This window comes from Oncorhynchus kisutch, linkage group LG16, assembly GCF_002021735.2.
Source record: "Oncorhynchus kisutch isolate 150728-3 linkage group LG16, Okis_V2, whole genome shotgun sequence".
Taxonomy (NCBI): Eukaryota; Metazoa; Chordata; class Actinopteri; order Salmoniformes; family Salmonidae; genus Oncorhynchus; species Oncorhynchus kisutch.
Genome location: NC_034189.2, coordinates 18795443 through 18814519, shown reverse-complemented (window position 1 = coordinate 18814519; position 19077 = coordinate 18795443). Strand labels below are relative to the sequence as shown.

At 44.1% G+C, this 19077-nt stretch overlaps 1 protein-coding gene and 1 pseudogene across 1 annotated transcript; one reads left to right on the top strand and one right to left on the bottom strand.

The window, feature by feature from the left end:
* The first annotated feature begins 1121 nt into the window (after positions 1–1121).
* LOC109906441 (Y+L amino acid transporter 2-like) lies at positions 1122–12240 on the top strand. The gene is made up of 11 exons (XM_020504146.2): positions 1122–1137; positions 1373–1658; positions 3279–3936; positions 7333–7458; positions 7716–7860; positions 8819–8942; positions 9132–9235; positions 9436–9532; positions 9963–10112; positions 10523–10706; positions 11043–12240. The coding sequence occupies exons 3-11, from the start codon at positions 3432–3434 to the stop codon at positions 11117–11119; spliced, it is 1512 nt and encodes a 503-aa protein (XP_020359735.1). The 5' UTR covers positions 1122–1137; positions 1373–1658; positions 3279–3431; the 3' UTR covers positions 11120–12240.
* Positions 12134–16921, bottom strand: LOC109906442 (mitochondrial inner membrane protein OXA1L-like; annotated as a pseudogene).
* Positions 16922–19077: the final 2156 nt, after the last annotated feature.

The window sequence follows — 19077 nt, the reverse complement described above, 5'->3', positions numbered from 1 at the left end:
TCTCTTTCATTTTCCCTCTCTCTGTCCTCCCCCTCCTAGTGTAATAGTCCGACACACAGGAAGCTCTAATCCTCACACAATGATAGCCCTCATCCCCCCCCTATGCGACTGCGAGCGGGACAGGGGGCAGCACACACAGAGACCTGGGCCAGCTGTCTCCAAAATGGCCGCCCTAATCCTCCAACCACCCTTCTCACTAGCTAGGGCTCCCAAAACCATGACAACTGGTAACCAAGGAGAAGAATTTGGGAGCAGAAAGGGGAAAGAGACAAAGGGCTGAAAAGCCATGCCATGTGTGAGAAGTTTATCCATGTGAGTGAGACAGAGACATCAAAAAAGGGTAGTTAGAAAGTGAGGCAGGGATGATAGTTGGGTGGCTGGATTTGAGAGGGAAGGAGGGGGGTGTATGGAGTGATTACAGGTGTGGATTGGGCTGGTGTACTTGATCATCAAGCTGTCGATGGCAAACCTAAAGATATTCATCAGGTGCTTCATTAGTATCTTCACAGGATCGTCACAGTGTGTTAATGGGAAGCCTTTAATATAATCCATTTACGATCGATGATCCTGAACAATGTGAAGTGTCAAAATCAAATGTTCCAAAACGAATGTTAATTGATTGATTGTCTCGATGCTGAAATGGGTAATTTAATTGTACGTTAGAACAAACTCTGCCAATCAGGAACACTGAACACAAAAGCAAAATACCACAATAAGCATAATGACGTAATGAAGCGCTCAAACCGTTAATTTGCCAACGTTGGAGGCGTGAAGCAAATAATGACCACAGGAGGGGGCTGTGTAACCGATTTTGCGATTCCTCATCAATTTCAACTATTCAATGCAGAGATCTCGTTATGTGTCGTAACTCATGAGGTACTCATACGTCAAGATTGTTTACCATAACAACTATATTATCAATAACAATACAACAATAACATAGGATAGTGATACAATTATAAGTGACTTCGAGTCCTCAAGATCCTTCAAATCATTTCTCAGTGATTAATCATACATTCGAATCCCACTGTTTCCTTCCGCGCCAGATGATTAAACGAGGAAGAAGAAACATCATCATCATCAACAACAATGCCTAACATAATAGCCCAAAACTAAAGCAATCACCACCAACAACAGGTAGGCTAAAACAACAACTAATGGCCCATGTTGATTTGATTTGACACAAAAGAAAGAATGTGTGAACGTGTGAATAGCCCAGCGTAAACGTGATCAGGCCTGCATTAATCAAAGTCATGGGAAGCAATTAATTTGACAGCGAAACCCATTGTCAGAGCCCAGACAGTGGTATAAAGTCAGTCCATCCCTCACTCCCTCTCTATCCCTCCTCCTCTTCCACCTGTTTCCTTGGTAGCTGCTGGGTCAAAAAGCAGAAGTTCATCAGCTGATCGGCCTGTGCACCTTCAGACTCCGAAAGGAAGTCGAGCCAAGTCAGAGCAGAGAACGCGGCGTGACGGGGGAAGGTCATCAGTGGAGAGCGACAACGCGCACAGAGAGCAATAGTGAGTAAAAAACAATCAGGGATGCGCAATTGACATGAACGTTCGATAAAAACCTGCGACTCATAGGCTTTAGAGAAGAAGTGCAAGAGGACCCCCAAGGGAAGGAAGCCAAGTTCACCTATAGCGCATCTGGAGAAGGTAAGACCCCTGAATTAAATTGGCGTCTATCCTAACATACAGTAACAATGCGAGGTTTTACACTTGTATGATATATTTCAAATATAGAGACTGTCGTTTGGCTGTAGTAACTGTACATTTGACTCTCTGTTCAACATGTGTTTTTCTCTGAGGAGATAGGTCTTTACACTACAGATTAACTTCTAATGGCATTCCTGTGTAGCCTTACTTGCCCCGAGTCATCAATAAAATGTGCTGAGTCAACTCTGCAGCTTTGCCAGCTTTGCGATGAATAAGCTGCGAGTTGGCCAAACGATTGCTGCCAGCTTGTCATATTCTGAGAGAGATAAAAACAGAGGGAGAAACAAAGAGAAAGGGATTTTAAATATGATACAGCAACCTTGAGTGGTATATGATAGTCAATTTGAGTAGCCTACTTATCTTGCCATTTTTGGACCTTGTATCTCACTTCTACGCCTCCTGCTCTGCCCTTTGTAATGACGTGCGGAAGGCTACTATCCACTGTCCTTTATAATCACTTCTTCTTTTGAACTGAACTCACATGCCAGGGGTATCTATCTATCTGCACTACTTTTCCATCTCTCCCCTTCTCCCCCGCCCGGCGTCTCAGATCTCCCTCTTCCTGATCCTTGTGATATATATCGTTGGTTGATGTGACTGGACCTGTGTTCACTTACTGTGTCAGGATAGCGCTTTTCTCCCCCTGTGATATGACTGCCTATGATTGACTTGTTGATGCATTCTAATTGTATTGTGATGGATTTTCTCCAGAGTCACACAGATCTTGTGATAAACTGTAGACCCCTGTCTCCTCACTTAGTGTGATGTGTGTGTTGTTTTGTTCAGGTCCTGACTGAGCATGTGCGTGATATTCAGTATGGGTACTAAGACATCATGTGTCTAGTCATTCAAACTCTTCTATATATGCTGCTGAAGGCAATGAACTTAAAATAAATAATGTGACGGTTCCGTTCAGCATGCTGCTGACTCCTAGCGAAGTGTTTCTGTGTCTCTCTGTCTGTGTATCTGTGTCTTTGTGTGTCTTTGTGTCTGTCTCTCTGTGTGTATGTGTTTCTTTGTTTCTGTGTGTCTGACTGTCTCTCTGTGTTTCTGTGTGTCTGTCTCTCTGTGTGTCTTTCTCTGTGTGTGTCTGTCTGTCTATGTGTCTCTGTGTTTCTTTGTTTCTGTGTGTCTGTCACACTGTAGAATACTTACAGTAAATGAAAGACTAAATATCACAGTGACAGTCAGTGATAGCCAGTAATGAACGTTACAGTGATGTCAGGCTGTTTGTCTTTCTCTCCCACTCTGTCAATACACTCAAGCTTAAAAGGCTATTTACTGAAACCCCTAATGGCTCCCAAATTGCCATCTGTGAAATCCAATCCGATAACCAGCAGCAGTGTGTGTGTGTGTTGTAACATTTGTGTTATTTTGCAATGAGTTAAGTTTAGCCTCATGTTTTACAAATGTAGCATACAGACCAACATTTATTTTAAAAACTGTACTGTTTTTTTTATGTCCCAGTTGATCACTGGGCCCATATGGACAGCAGCTTGGTTTCCATGGCAACACCTACACACTTTCTGATAACACTTTTTACGTCTCTTTCCTCCACAGATGTCACCAGAGGGACCCTCATAGCTAGAAAACGACTTTAACTCAGCTCTTACAACCAATCCTCTCCTCTGACTGATTGACAGCCGCCTGGTCCAATCACTACTCACTTCCCCACATCCCCTCCAATCACCAACTCCCCCCCCACACTTTGCAATGGCATCCTACAGCCCCACCCCCACACAAGAGCCCGGCAACAACGGCGGGTCGACCTCGCTCAAGTCGGGTGGCTCAGGGGGTGACAACGATTCCATGAAGCTGAAGAAGGAGATCTCTCTCCTGAACGGCGTGTGTCTCATCGTGGGCAACATGATCGGCTCGGGCATCTTCGTCTCGCCTAAAGGAGTCTTAATCTACAGCGCCTCCTATGGGCTGTCGCTGGTAGTGTGGACCATCGGCGGTATCTTCTCTGTGTTCGGGGCCCTGTGCTACGCCGAGCTGGGGACCACCATCACCAAGTCAGGGGCCAGTTACGCTTACATCCTGGAGGCCTTCGGAGGGTTCCTGGCCTTCATCAGGCTGTGGACCTCCCTGTTGATCATAGAGCCCACCAGCCAGGCGGTCATAGCCATCACCTTCTCTAACTACATGGTGCAGCCCGTCTTCCCCACCTGCATAGCCCCCTATCTGGCTAACCGCATGCTGGCTGCAGCCTGCATATGTGAGTATTTTATAGTCGTTGTGCATGGAGGGGGGGTGTTTGTGTTGGTGCAGTACTGTTCCACTGTAGGCCTCTACCATGGTTAGGGCCCTGAGTGTTTCCTTACCGATGGAAGTGATCAGGTATGTGTGTGCAAGGACTTTGCATGCAGACAATGATATGTGTGTTCATACTCCCCTGAGTACCGAACAGCGATGTGTGTGTATGCTCCTCTCTTTGTGGAAAATGAGGGAAACGAAACTAAATGACTCACAGCATACCCAAGTCAGCACCTCAGCAACAGAAGGGAACACGACAAAGGTTGAAAAAGGAACAGAGGGGAGAACAGAGACTACAGACACCAACAAGTGTTTCCTGCATAAGACAGAGAATAGGGGAAAGGAGAATTTACTACATTTCAGGATCATTTACCAACATTACAAAGAGTCAGTGTGACCAGATTAAGCTGCTGGCAATGCTCATTACTCATGACAATAGAGTACAATAATGTAGTGTAAATTGATCATTTATAAACCACCAAAGGAAGCAAGGAAGAATAGAGATGAGCAAGGAATGTAGAGAGAGGAAAGAGGGAGTGTTGTCATGGATATCGTTCTAACAGATTAGAAGAAACCTGGACCTCTCAACACAACCACTAATAGTCATATTATTATTACTGTGGGTTTAATAGTAATATTATTACTGTGGGTTTGATAGTCATATTATTATTACTGTGGGTTTGATAGTCATATTATTACAATTGTGGGTTTGATAGTCATATTATTACAATTGTGGGTTTGATAGTCATATTATTACAATTGTGGGTTTGATAGTCATATTATTACAATTGTGGGTTTGATAGTCATTAGTAAGTACAGAATAAGCCACTACTGGAACAGATTGATGGAACACATAGAACATGAGAACAACCAGACAGAAACCTAGGTCAAAGAGACGGAAGTCATGGACAAAAACACAATACCACTGCTACTACAGCAACCAGATAGAACACTGAGTCTTATTAAAAGGGACAGTTCTGAGATAAGCTTTCTCCTTCGGGTTCTAAAACATCGCTCAAGTAATAAATATCACTCATTCATCTAATTACAATACAGACACACCCACATACACACACACACACACACACTCTCTCTCTTAGATAAGCAGTGCTTTAAGGAACGTGAATGTGCTGATAGCTGCTAGGTGAAAAGTAAAAGTCCTTTCTACTTCAAGACTCTGACCCCAGGCTAATGGCTAATAACAGCTCAGTCAGCATGGCACAGAAGTGAACTATAACCACAGCTCTAAGACCAGATTAGCCTACACCCCATCCTAACTTTAACCATCAACCGGATGGAAAAACACCTGATCTAGTATCAGTTTTTAGAGGCGCTAGAGGCAACGTCAACATTTGATACAGTCTATGGGTTGCGTCCCAAATTCCACAGCCATGAGAAGACCGGAAACACCTCCAGGTAGAAATGAACTACAACCACAGATCTAGGATCAGATTACCCTACCGTCAACCCTAACCTTGATCCTGTATAAATGGGTAGGAGTTCTGCGCACACCACAGGACAGAGCCCAAACATGGCAGCCGTCAATCTTACCCCTATTTTGATACAGTCTATGGGTGCGTCCCAAATTCCACTCTATTCCCTATGTAGTGCACTACAGTTGACCAGGGCCCATAGGGTAGTGCACTATATAGGGAATAGGGTGCCATTTGGGATATAGTATATGGTCTCACCACACATCTGGACCAGATCTAGAGTAGCCCAGAGAACCGACCTGATCCACACCCTCCCACCCTTCTAGCCTTTCACTGTCAATACAACCACGCCTAGGACATCTGTGTGGCCCGCTACACTGTCAGTTCTCTGTTAGTCCGGATCATTCACTGTCTCTGTCTGGACCGGTCTGAATGGAGAGATATGTTATGCTTAAGGAGACCTCCTATTGATAAGAGACAGTTAGGATCCATGGCCTCATAATTGGGATAAAGGGTTATGATCTTTTAGGCATTGTCCTCCGTTTGGGGGAGGAAGGGAAACATGGTATTCTGCTAGATAAGTATTATTCTCATTTCGGGGGAGATTGGTGGACACAGTGTCATGGCCCGCTCTTCATTTGGGAGAAGAAGTGAGAGATAGGCCATCTCGGATTATGATTAAGGTCTTGATATTTGGCCTGACCATGTGACCGCACCAGGAAAAACGCAGGGCCCTAGTTATGAACCTCTTTTTATGTGGGGAAGGGTGATGTGTGTATGTACTGCATGTGTGTCAATGTATATGTTTGTTTTAACATGAACATTCACTTGAGTTGTAGATGTGAACTTGAGTGTTAATCATTTCGGAAAACACTGTATGGTAGAATCATTACGGCTACTTAGCATTACAGTAATGCAGGAAAATATTGTTGAGGAACATGTTGGCTATACCAGAGGCTTATCAAACATTATGCAGTGTGAGGGATATACTCCATATATAGGGGCTATGTCCCAAATGGCACCATATTCCCTATTTAGCGCACTACTTTTGACCAGAGCCCTATAGGCCCTTGACAAAAGCAATGTACTAAATAGGGAATAGGGTGCCATTTGAGATGCTGACATAGTGAAGAGAAGATACATAGGATATTATTCAATCCCAGTGAGTGGGAGTACAGTGGGAGGAGAGTGAGGATTCAGACCTCCATGCTGTGACTATCTGAACTGAAGTTTATGAACTTAAAGGAACAAACACTGATAAAGACATAGAGAGCGATGATGATCTGGAAAACATGTTTTCAAGACTAAGACTTGGGAGCAGTGGAGTACAAGGACACAGTTAGAAACAGTCTGTATCTGTCAGCCAGTCAGCCAGCCAGCCAGTCAGTGTGTCAGTCAGCCAGACATTGTGTCAGCAGCTAGTCAGTCTGTCAGTCAGCTAGACAGTCAGCCAGTTAGTCAACTAGACAGTCAGCAAGTAATTAAGTCAGCTAGACAGTCAGTCAGCTAGACAGTCAGGCAGTCAGACAGCCAGCTAGACAGTCAGCTAGTCAGTCAGTCATTCAGCTAGACAGAGTTAGTCATTTTACTAATCTTTTATAGAGGTCTTTTAATAACCCTTAGAACTTTATCTGGGTACTCCTTTACCCCCAATTCTGTGCCTGACCCTATTTCTCTTTCTTCCTCCTCCTCTCTGCCTATGTCGCTATGTGCTGCGCTCAGCTGTTGAACCTCTGTGGAAAACAACCTCATCGACTGCTGTAGTCAGCAGCCTCATTTCCTCCAGCTACATAGACTCTGAAATTAGAACACACACACACACACACGTCAGCGTGTGTCTGAGCGCGCGTGTGTGCGGGTGTGTGTGCGGGTGTGTGTAGTAACATGTAGATCTGAATGTCTAAATGTTTTTATCTCCCCTCCAGGTTTGCTGACCTTTGTGAACTGTGCCTATGTGAAGTGGGGGACGCGTGTCCAGGATTTCTTCACCTACGCTAAGGTCATCGCCCTCATCGCTGTCATCATCACTGGCCTGGTCAAGATAGGACAAGGTACTGATGCTACCAGGATGGCCCTCACACTAACACGCAATAATAATATCACATATATTTTCCAAATATTCTACCATCCACTCACTGTACTGCACTGCACTATATTGTACATTCACAGAAACAGATATGCCCACTGTGAACACTGACACAGTCCTATAGTTATTGTACATACAAAACATATTTATCTGTAGTATTTACATACATTAATTTACCTATGTGTAATAATACAGGATATTGTGTGTGTGTGTGTTCCTCAGGTCAGACGCAGAACTTTGAGGGTATGTTTGAGGGTTCGTCCACGGATCCAGGAGACATAGCCCTGGCCCTGTACTCTGCTCTGTTCTCCTACTCCGGCTGGGACACACTCAACTTCGTCACCGAGGAGATCAAAAACCCAGAGAGGTGAAGGGTGGGAAGAGAGGGAGGGCAGGGGAAGGGTCACTAGTACTAGTGGACAAAAGGATATACTCTGTAGTACTCTGTAGTATACATGAGAATGAGGAGTAGTGAAGGAGTAGAGTACGAGTAATAGTGAATGTAGGTTAAGGGATATAGAAGAAGTAAAAGGATGAGAGAAGATCACAAATGGCGCCGGAGGGGAGTGCTGCCGTTTTACGGGCTCCCATCCAACTGTGCTATTTTATGTTTTTTTCCGCTTTGTTTGTAACTTATTTTGTACATCATGTTGCTGTTAGTGTTACTTTTTAGTTCATTTTTTACTTTAATTTATTTAGTAAATATTTTCTTAACAATTTCTTGAACTGCAAAGCTGGTTAAAGGCTTGTAAAGTAAGCATTTCATGGTTTGTTGTATTCGGCGCATGTGACAAATACAATTTGATTTGAAGAGGGAAGAAGGAGAGGGGTTGATGTAGGAATTATGGAGTGGTTGTGATTAAGCAGAGAAAGTGGAGTAATAGTGATTGATGAGGCAAGGATGGGAAGTATGGAGAGGGATGACACACTGACTGAATGGGTAGTCAGGTGTTTTAGGGGGGGGGGTGAGGCTCCTTATCTCCTGGGGAAGTATTTAACTGAGCCCCTTCGCTCTGATTCACACAGCCAAACACTGATCAAATGGAGCAGGACAGACATGTGATTGGAGCACAAGCTACTTCCAGGAGTTCTCAGGCAGATTATGTGACAAACAACCCCAACTCCCCCTCCTCCTTCCTCTGCTCCTCCACCTCGCCCTCCTCCTTCCTCCACCCTAATCCCATCCTTGCCCAAGAGGGTCAACTCTTGACCCGTTCACTCACGGAGAACCCCTGGATGTATCACAGCCACTTCACTTCTTCCTTGGTGTTTTCTTCTTCTAAATCAAAGTGTCTCCCCCCGGTGTTTGTTTGTGTGACCTACAGGAACCTGCCCCTGGCCATCGCCATCTCCATGCCCATCGTCACGGTGATCTATATTCTGACCAACGTTGCCTACTACACCGTGCTGCCCATTCCTGCCATCCTGGACAGTGACGCCGTGGCTGTGGTGAGTTCCCTTCGCATAGAAATATACTGGAAATAGAACAGACATGATCCATGTAGATTAGGATAGTCATCACGTCAGATGTATACATTTCTATCTAGTATCATCTCATTGAGCCCGAAGTGACTTTGTTATATGATGTACTTTAAGTGTTCTGATTGGTCTAATTTGAGGCCTGTTGTTGTCCCTCAGACGTTTGCAGACCAGGTGTTTGGCGTGATGAACTGGACCATCCCTCTTGCGGTGGCTCTGTCCTGCTTCGGAGGACTCAACGCTTCTATCCTGGCTGCCTCCAGGTGAGTTAGAATGACACCGTTCTGATGCGGCTCTTCATCATCATCATCGCCATCACCGATAATCTCCTCATTATTGACCATGTCATCTGACAAAAACAATGGGCCCTATAGCCTTTAAACTCATTGCCCTACACACGATAACCTGTGTGTGTGTGTGGGTCCTCCATTATCAGTGCTGTGGTGTTTGTGTGTTTCTACAGGCTGTTCTTCGTGGGCTCCAGGGAGGGCCATCTCCCAGACTACCTGTGCATGATCCACGTCACCCGTTACACCCCTATCCCAGCGCTGCTCTTCAACGTCAGTCATCCCGCTAAGCCACTGTCTTTGTGTGTTTGTGTGTACGCGTGAACGTCTGTCTGTCTGTCGGTCTGGAACAATGTACATTTCCATTTTCTTTTACGAGTGGTTTTCCTTGTTCAGTGTTTGGTCTCAGTTCTGTGTCAACGTTCCGTTTCTGCGTCTACCCAACATTCTGACCCATTGTTTTGTCTGGCCCAGAAATCTGTTCTCAGCATTCTATTATTTTAACCCAGTGTTCGGTCTGCCGCAGAGTTCCGTCTGTCTGCAATCTCAGCATTCTCTTTGTCCGTTTGTCCACATAGTGTTCCGCTATATCTACACTTTCGATGAAATAGAGTTTTTGTGTAAGGCGTGTTGTCCATTGTGCCCTGTACGATGGATATTGACAGTGCTGTTGCTCTAAATATGTCTCCGCTTTATACTATAGGGTGCCATGGCGTTGGTCTACCTGTGTGTTGAGGACATCTTTAAACTGATCAACTACTACAGCTTCAGCTACTGGTTCTTTGTGGGCCTGTCTATCCTGGGACAGCTGTACCTGCGCTGGAAACAGCCAGACAGAGTCAGACCCCTCAAGGTAAGACAAAGGGGAATTCCACAGTAAAAGAATGATAGTGCTAATCAGATCTTTAAAATGTATGTTAAATAAAACTATTAAACAAACTATATAAATGCACAAGGACGACTCTGAACAATTCCCGCTGAAAATGTTACAGAAGCACAGTTACTTGAAGAACAGTGCAGGTGCAACGTTTGGTTACAGAATGACGACACATTTTGTCATGGAATTGCCCTAAACATCCAACACAAAGCACTGAGGCCTATAAACACATTCAAAGGCAAAGCTCCATTAGTGTTCACAATGCAGTTTTGTATGTGTGATCTCTTTCACTGTTTGACATCAATACCAGATCCTGTTTCATATAGTTGTGTAATAACTCTTCTTCCCCATTTCTCTCTCCCCCCTCCCTTCTCTCTCTCTCTCAGCTCAGTCTGTTCTTCCCGATCATCTTCTGTTTCTGCACCTTGTTCCTAGTGGTGGTTCCCATCTACAGTGACACCATGAACTCTCTGATTGGCATTGGCATCGCCCTATCAGGAGTGCCAGTCTACTTTCTGTGTATCTATACTCCCTCCACCAAAAGACCCATGTGGCTCCGCAGGTTCTTTGGTAAGAATCAGATGAATGTTTGAGTTTAGTACAGCGTTGGGAAAAACTGGCGACTTTCCCAAAATCGCCAGATTTTCAGGAAATCCTGGGGTATCTTCCAACCAGGATTTCTGGAAAACCGAGAATTTTGGGGAAATTGCTGGATTCTTGCAACCATAGTTTGGTATGACATGAGTTGCGAGACGAGTAGGTACATTATTTTGTAGGCCTAGAAAACAATACTTATTTTCTACATTCTTCAAGCAAAATACTTACACTTCTCATGCTATCGCTAGTGTCGCATTGATGTATTTGAAGGGTAGGTCACTCATCCCCTCTCATCTTCTCCCTCCCTAGCCAACTTTGGTCTGTTGATTCAGAAGGTGTGCTATTCTGTTGTGACCGAGTTAGACGTCATAGACAAGTTGGAGTGAGGATATTAAAACCAACCAACACACTGCTGCCGCCGCCAACTGAAAACGCACAAAACTAAAGGCTCAACGACACCACCTACTGGCCAGTATCGCCCTCGGCTACCAATCAGAGGGCGGAGTCAAACAGCAGCCATTCATTGGACCAAATCTCTGGCCAACCAATCATTGCCGTATGTTCATTGGACTACAGGGTTGTTCTACGGCCAGGATGACACTCCAGTTGCCTCTGACATTCGAGGACATTCCACGCACTACAGAAGAATTTTAAAAAATATATTCCTGTTCTCAAATATGTTTATACTCGAATACGGATATTTATGATCTCTGATGGGCTTCCTGTGTCAACGCAGCCCAATATGGACCTTTTTAAAATCGCTAATTGGCCTGAGAAATCAGCTCTGAAAAAGAACTGATGTAGAAAGATCTGTGATAGGTCAAAAGACCAATTAGTGAAGAAAAAAAAATTCTGAATTGGGCTGCCTAAGAAACCAGCCCAAGTGGCATAAGTCACTACTGATATCTCTGAAGTCATACCAATAAGGAAACAAGAGAGATACTGAAGACATATGTAGGAAAGTAATAATTACTGAGGGTTAGTTTGTTGTATGTGGTTAGGAGAGAATAGTGGTAGCTCTAGCCACAATTATTTTTGGAAAATGCTATATTTGTCCTATGTCCATCCTACCTGCAGCTTTTAAGATTTGTTTTGAAGCAAAGGGATATATTTTTTAATCAACCTATTAAGAATCATCTGTAGTCAACATGTGAATTTAAACAAAGGGACGTGGAGGGGGTTGGTTGAGTTGATAAATGGTAAATAGTTTACAATGTATTTAATAAATTACTAACGGACATTTTAAAATGACTTGATTCTGTCAATACCCACCATGGATATGTACAATAGAAATACTAGTTGTAACAATTATCCTTGCCGTCATGCCAATGGATATAATGAACAACACCGATTTCATGTTTTCAAATAACAATCCAGGTTATCATAATGTACAGACATTATAAGGCAACAGAAGTTAACTCTTTATTTAGAATATTACATTTCTAAACGATAAACCCTCCGTGCTCACGTCCTCTACCAATCCCCCGCAATAAATATGTACACATGATTCATTGGGCCTGCAAACTGTCTGTTACTCAGCTTCAATCATTACTCTCCTCCCATGGTCTCTTCTTACCCTCGGTTGCCGGTGCCGCTTGTTTTGCTTTGGCTGACTTGGTTGTTGTTGCTGTAATGGAAGGTGTTGACAGCTGTAGAGGGTTGTGGGTGAAGGTCTGCCTCAGTGGACCTGGTTGGAGAGGACAACACAAAGAGAGAGAGAAAGGCATGAGGTGAAAGGAAAACCATAAACCCACTACAATATTCAGATTGAATTAATCAGTGAGGTACATGTTAAAATACAGGTCAGCGTTTTTCATCATGAATCTTGTTCTGGAGGCAGCTCTGCAGAGTGGTCGCTAGTTAGCACAGCCACAAAGTTATAACATCTGATTTGAAACCTAGCCACACTATTAATTTAGGGTTAGGGATTAAGGTTAAGACCAAAAATATACATTTTATATAAAGTAAAAATGTTGTGGGAAATCACTCAGTTCTGCCTCCAAGACAAGACTCATGACAAACCTGCTGTTAAAACATTCCATTTAGGAACTAAATGAATACAGTAACATGTAGGAAATGACATTGATCTGACGAAAGGGGTGGCAGTAAAAAATACAAAAGGCACCAGTGTCTTACCTTTAGAAGCGATGTCCAGGTGGCTCTTCATCCTCCTCTTCCTCCAACTGCTGGGCCAGTTGAGCGTTCTTCCAGCCTATAGGAGAGACAGAAAACCATGTTTTAATAGGGAGCAAGACACTCTGTCCGAGAGTGAAAAGGAACAAAAGAACGAGGAAGAGACAGGGAGGCAAGTAAGAGAAAGCAAGATAGAAAGACATAAACAGAATATATCCAACCAAGAAAGAGAGACTATTTTCACAGGTGACTCCATGACACCCCCCCCCCCACCCCTTTCCATCCGTGACACCACACCCACCCTTCTTGATGGTGTTGATGAAGCCTTCGTTCTGGGGCTGGGCAGAGACCGGGTGTTTGATCCTCTCGGGGATCCTCAGGTTCTGCCTGACCAGTTGATGTTTGAGCAGGGGCACCTGGGCCAGGGAGAAGCAGTTGGACGTCAACCAGTACGTAAACACCACCTGGGAGAGACACACATGGGAGATTACCAGACTAGCTCTGATGCTCAGACAGGGTCATACTGCTACAAGCGTGTCTGTCTAAAAATATATACTTTTTAAAATGTTCACTTTGATGGTTTGAAACAGAGAGAGAGAAGAGTAGGAAGGGTGTACATGGGGATAAAACCCAGGTCTTTGGTGGGGAGGAGTAGCTACTGTGCCTTCAGAAAGTATCCACACCCCTGGACTTAGTCCACATTGTTGTGTACAATTCTCAACCATCTACACACAATACCACAATGACAAAGTTAACATATTTTTAGATATTTCTGCTAACGTATTGAAAATTAAATGCAGAAATATCTAATTTCCATAAGTATTCACTGTCACGTTTCTTCAAAATCGAACCCAGAAGCAGACCAGGACAAGGAGAGTAGGAAGAAGGTGAGTATTTATTTACAAGTGAATGTGAGTGGGTAGATACATCCAGGTGGCGTAGCGGGCAGCGGTGGTGAGTTGATGGGAGTAAATAGGTGGATCCAATGGGGAAGCGGAATCCTCCGATGACCAGGCGGGAATGGGGTAAATGATCCGGGTGAGTAACTGAAGACAGAACAAAGGGAGGTAAGTTGAAGGCAAGCAAGACGTACAAAACAACAAAACAAATTCTATCCAACTTGAGGCTGATACTATGGCACAACATACTGTTCATGGCTAACGATCCGGCAGGGAATGGATGTCAGGTCAGAGCTTTTGAAGGGGAGAGGTGATGATCAGGACAGGTGTGCAGATTACTGATGGGATACAGGTGCGGGTGAACATCGATCTCCCAACAAGCTAATCTGCCCGGCAACCAGACAGGGTGCGTTCCAGGACACCGGAAACACACTCCAGGACAGAAACACAGGCAAACACAGACTCAGGAAGCGGGGTTCGTGACATTCACACTCCTGACTCGATACTTGTTAGAATCACCTTTGGCAGCGATTACAGCTGTGAGTCTATCTGGGTCTCGTAAGAGCTTTCCACACCTGGATTATGCAACATTTGCACATTATTCTTCAAGCTCTGTCAAGTTGGTTGTTCATTATTGCTAGACAACCATTTTCACATCTTGCCACAGATTTTCAAGTAGATTGAAGTTAACTTTAAACTCAGCCACTCACCGTCTTCTTGGTAAGCAACTCCACAGTGTAGATTTGGCCTTGTGTTTTAGGTTATTGTCCTGCTGAAAGGTGAATTCATCTCCCAGTGTCTGGTGGAAATCAGACTGAACCAGGTTTTCCTCTAGGATTGTGCCTGTGGATAGCTCCATTCCATTTCTTTTTTAAACCTGAAATATAGGTGTTATTCTGTACAGGCTTCCATTTCACTCTGTCAGGGTTAGTTTTGTGGAGTAACTACAATGTTGTTAATCTATCCTCAGTTCTATCACAGCCATTAAACTCTGTTTTAAAGTCACCATTGGCCTCATGGTGAAAACCCTGATTCGTTTTCTTTCTCTCCAGCAACTGTGTTAGGAAGGACAACTGTATCTTTGTAGTGACTTGGTGTATTGATACACCATCCAAAGTGTAACTAATAACTTCAATGGGTAATCAATGTCAGATTTTTTTGTGTGCCATTTACCAACAGGTGCCCTTTTTGCGAAGCATTGGAAAACCTCCCTGGTCTTTGGGGTTCAATCTGTGTTTGAAGTTCACTGCTGGACTAAGGGACCGTACAGATAATTGTATGTGTGGGGTACAGAGATGAGGTAGTCATCAAAAAATCATGTTAAACACCATTATTTCAAACAGAGTGAGTCCATGCAACTTATTATCAAACTTAAGCACATTTTTACTCCGGATAGAAGACGGGCCCTGCATGACCGAGCTGTTTTTATCTCAATGAGACTAACCTTGAGGAATAAAGGTTGAATAACAAGGAAATAAACAAAGTATCCCCATACTGCTGAAAGCATTGTCAACCACACTACCTCGTTATTCTTTTGAGAGAAACAGGTTAACAGACTGGCTCCATAATGCCAAGCCAGACAGATACACTTGTGACACTGCAGTTTTTAATCTCAACACGACTATCCTGGAAAAATATTAAAGATTAAATCACAACGAAATGAACAGAACTATCCCAGAGCTACTGCATACTTGTTGTTTGCAGAAGACGCATGTCATAATATGATATTGCCACAGGGGGGTGCAATATCATATTAGAAATAAGAAATAAGAGAGCGACCGACCGTGGGGAAGTTGATGGTGAGGATGATGAAGCACGTGATTCTGAACAGGTTAGGGTTATCCACACCAGACTCTGCCCCCAACTGAGAAGACAGAGACAGAAAGGTGGCTGTTATTCAGGCTCAATACTGTTAATACTACGCAAATATTATTCATATTCTTACATTCAAATATTTCAATATAACATTTATAAAACAAATGTATAGTTTAATTAAAAAAAAGCTATTCTTCCAGGCTCAACACAGCTGAATAATATTGTCCCCAGACACGTCTTCTTCCCAATAGCCTGGGGACAGGGTTAGGACCTGACTAAACTTACCTCCAGGATGGCAAACCTTGTTCCGAGCAATGAAGACGAAGACTGGAAATAGAGAGAGAGGTGGGATTAGTCTCGGGTCCTAAATACTAGGTCCCATTAATGATCTTCTTTCTCCTTGTTCACTACATCAAAAAGCATTGAGAGGAGGTATGGGCTATAGTCGGAGTTTCTATGATATTACTTCTATAGCAGTTATTTTCTTTCAAATCAGTGGAGAGAAAGAGAGAGTGGGAGCAAGAGAGAGAGAGTGGGAGCTGTATCTGACCTGCACCAGAGGGAGCCACGGAGAGGGTTGACGTCATGCTTCTTCTGGAACACGGTCAGGTCAGAGTACGCCTTAGTAACTAGGAGAACCACAGAAATATTATCTCACATGAGGAACTGAGGGAGACGTCACACACTACAGCAGGGATAATCAACTAGATATTTTCTTGAGCGGGTGGTCAGTGGGCCGAAACATAATTACAAACCATTTGTAGAATGCAAATTGACTGCAAGAAGCCCAAACAGATATAATAGACTAAAAACAATCCTTTCAAACCTTGCTTACATTTGTATACAATCATCTCTCTTTATATTATGCGTGGGAATACTTCGGAACAGGTATTCATAAAAATACAAATAAATTACTTGGAGCTGATTTGTTGGGATTTTGTCTTTTATGTAACAGATCAAGCCTAGCCCTGGACTAAAAAGCACTTTCAAAGGAGATCCTCAATTGAAAATGTTTTTTTTTTAGTATAGGACCAGGCTTCGTCTCTATCTGGGAAACCAGCCCTAAAAGTAGAATAATGAAATGAGAAGAACAGCAAAAGAAGGGACCAGTTACAATGGGAGATGAAAGGGGGGATGAATACAGAGGGATGATACAGATGAGTCATGTAAAGGAAGTTAGTTGAGGAGGAAAGAAGACTAACAGTCAAATTTGTTTCCTCTCTGTTTGGCCTCGTTCATCTTGTTGGTGAATTTGGTCAACTCTGGCATAAAGTTGTTCAGCTTGGCCGCCTCCCTCTAACCCTTCACGATGACCGGGAACACCATGATGCGGGCCAGCATTGTGCCTGGGTGTGTAAGAGAGGAACATCATACATTTCAAGCTTCTGCCTCTGACCCTGGGAAACTCGTCTCCGCCTCCTTCCTGCGGATGACTGACAACCGCTTTGGAAAAAGATGGATGACGACATCCCCTACTCATTCACTCAGCCCACTCATTCACTCAGCCCACTGAGCCCACTCATTCACTCAGCACACTCATGCCAACTCAGTCCAATCATTCACTCAGCCCAAATATTCACTCAGCCCACTCATTCACTCAGCCCACTCAGTCCACTCATTCACTCAGCCCACTCATTCACTCAGCCCACTCAGCCCACTCAGCCCACTCATTTACTCAGCCCACTCATTCACTCAGCCCACCCATTCACTGAGCCCACTGAGCCTACTCATTCACTGAGCCTACTCATTCACCGAGCCCACTCATCCCACTGAGCCCACTGAGCCTACTCATTCACTCAGCCCACTGAGTCTACTCATTCACTCAGCCCACTCATTCACTCAGCCCACTCATTCACTCAGCCCACTCACTCACTCAGCCCACTGAGTCTACTCATTCACTCAGCCCACTCATTCACTCAGCCCACTCATTCACTCAGCCCACTGAGCCCACTCATTCACTCAGCCCACTCATGCCAACTCAGTCCACTCATTCACTCAGCCCACTCATTTACTCAGCCCACTCATTCACTCAGCCCACTGAGCCCACTCATTCACTCAACACACTCATTCACTCAGCCCAATCATTCACTCAGCCCAAACATTCACTCAGCCCACTCATTCACTCAGCCCACTCAGTCCACTCATTCACTCAGCCCACTCATTCACTCTGCCCACTCATTCATTCAGCCCACTCAGCCCACTGAGCCCATTCATTCACTCAGCCCACTCATTCACTCAGCCCACCCATTCACTCAGCCCACCCATTCACTGAGCCCACTGAGCCTACTCATTCACTGAGCCCACTCATCCCACTGAGCCCACTCATTCATTCAGCCCACTGAGCCCACTGAGCCGACTCATTCACTCAGCCCACTGAGTCCACTCATTCACTCAGCCCACTCATTCACTCAGTCCACTGAGCCTACTCATTCACTCAGCCCACTCATTCACTCAGTCCACTGAGTCCACTCATTCACTCAGCCCACTCATTCACTCAGTCCACTGAGCCTACTCATTCACTCAGCCCACTCATTCACTCAGCCCACTCATTCACTCAGCCCACTGAGCCCACTCATTCACTCAGCCCACTCATTCACTTAGCCCACCCATTCACTCAGCCCACTCATTCACTCAGCCCACTCATTCACTGAGCAAACTCATTCACTCAGCCCACTGAGCCCACTCATTCACTCAGCCCACTCATTCACTCAGCCCACTCATTCACTTAGCCCACCCATTCACTCAGCCCACTTATTCCTGAGACTAATTGATTGTGGGTTGGGCTGAAAGAGAGGTGCAGTATATATGACAAATAGTAAACAAATACGGTATATATATATATATATATATATATATATATATATATATATATATGGCCTCGGATGGGTATGGAACTACTGTATATTGAGGAAGTGGGGTCTATGGGTGGTGTTTTATTACATTCTGATCTTACCTGTCTGACTTTAGTATCATCAAAGACATACCAGTTGTGATCATCATGGGACTTGATTGTAGCCGTGTAATGACCATCTATTAGACTCCCCACACGGTCCACAACAGCATAGAGTTCATAGTCACAGTTCTGTTCAGAGACATTGGATAAATCAAAAGGACCAATAAGAAGGAGAGTAATAACGGAACCTTCTGGTTTCCTTTTATACTGCTGCTGTTCTCTTAGCCTTACTGAATTAATATACAAATGTGTCGGCTATTTGAGAATGTGTGTTAAGAAGGCACGTGTCAAATTAAGAAAGTATCTCTAAATACCTTTTGTCTGTAACGTGTGAGGAATGTCCACACAGCAGTCCTTTTTGACATGTGACTTACTGTGGTCGTCAAACTCCAACCTCTTGAGTAGCGGAGTGATGTACTATCTTACACACCCGCAGACACAAAACAAACACTTACTAGTCCTGATTAATATAACCACTAGAGGGAGACAGTGTTATACAGTACTACTATGTTATTGCGGGTGTAGCGAAATGCTTGTCTATGGA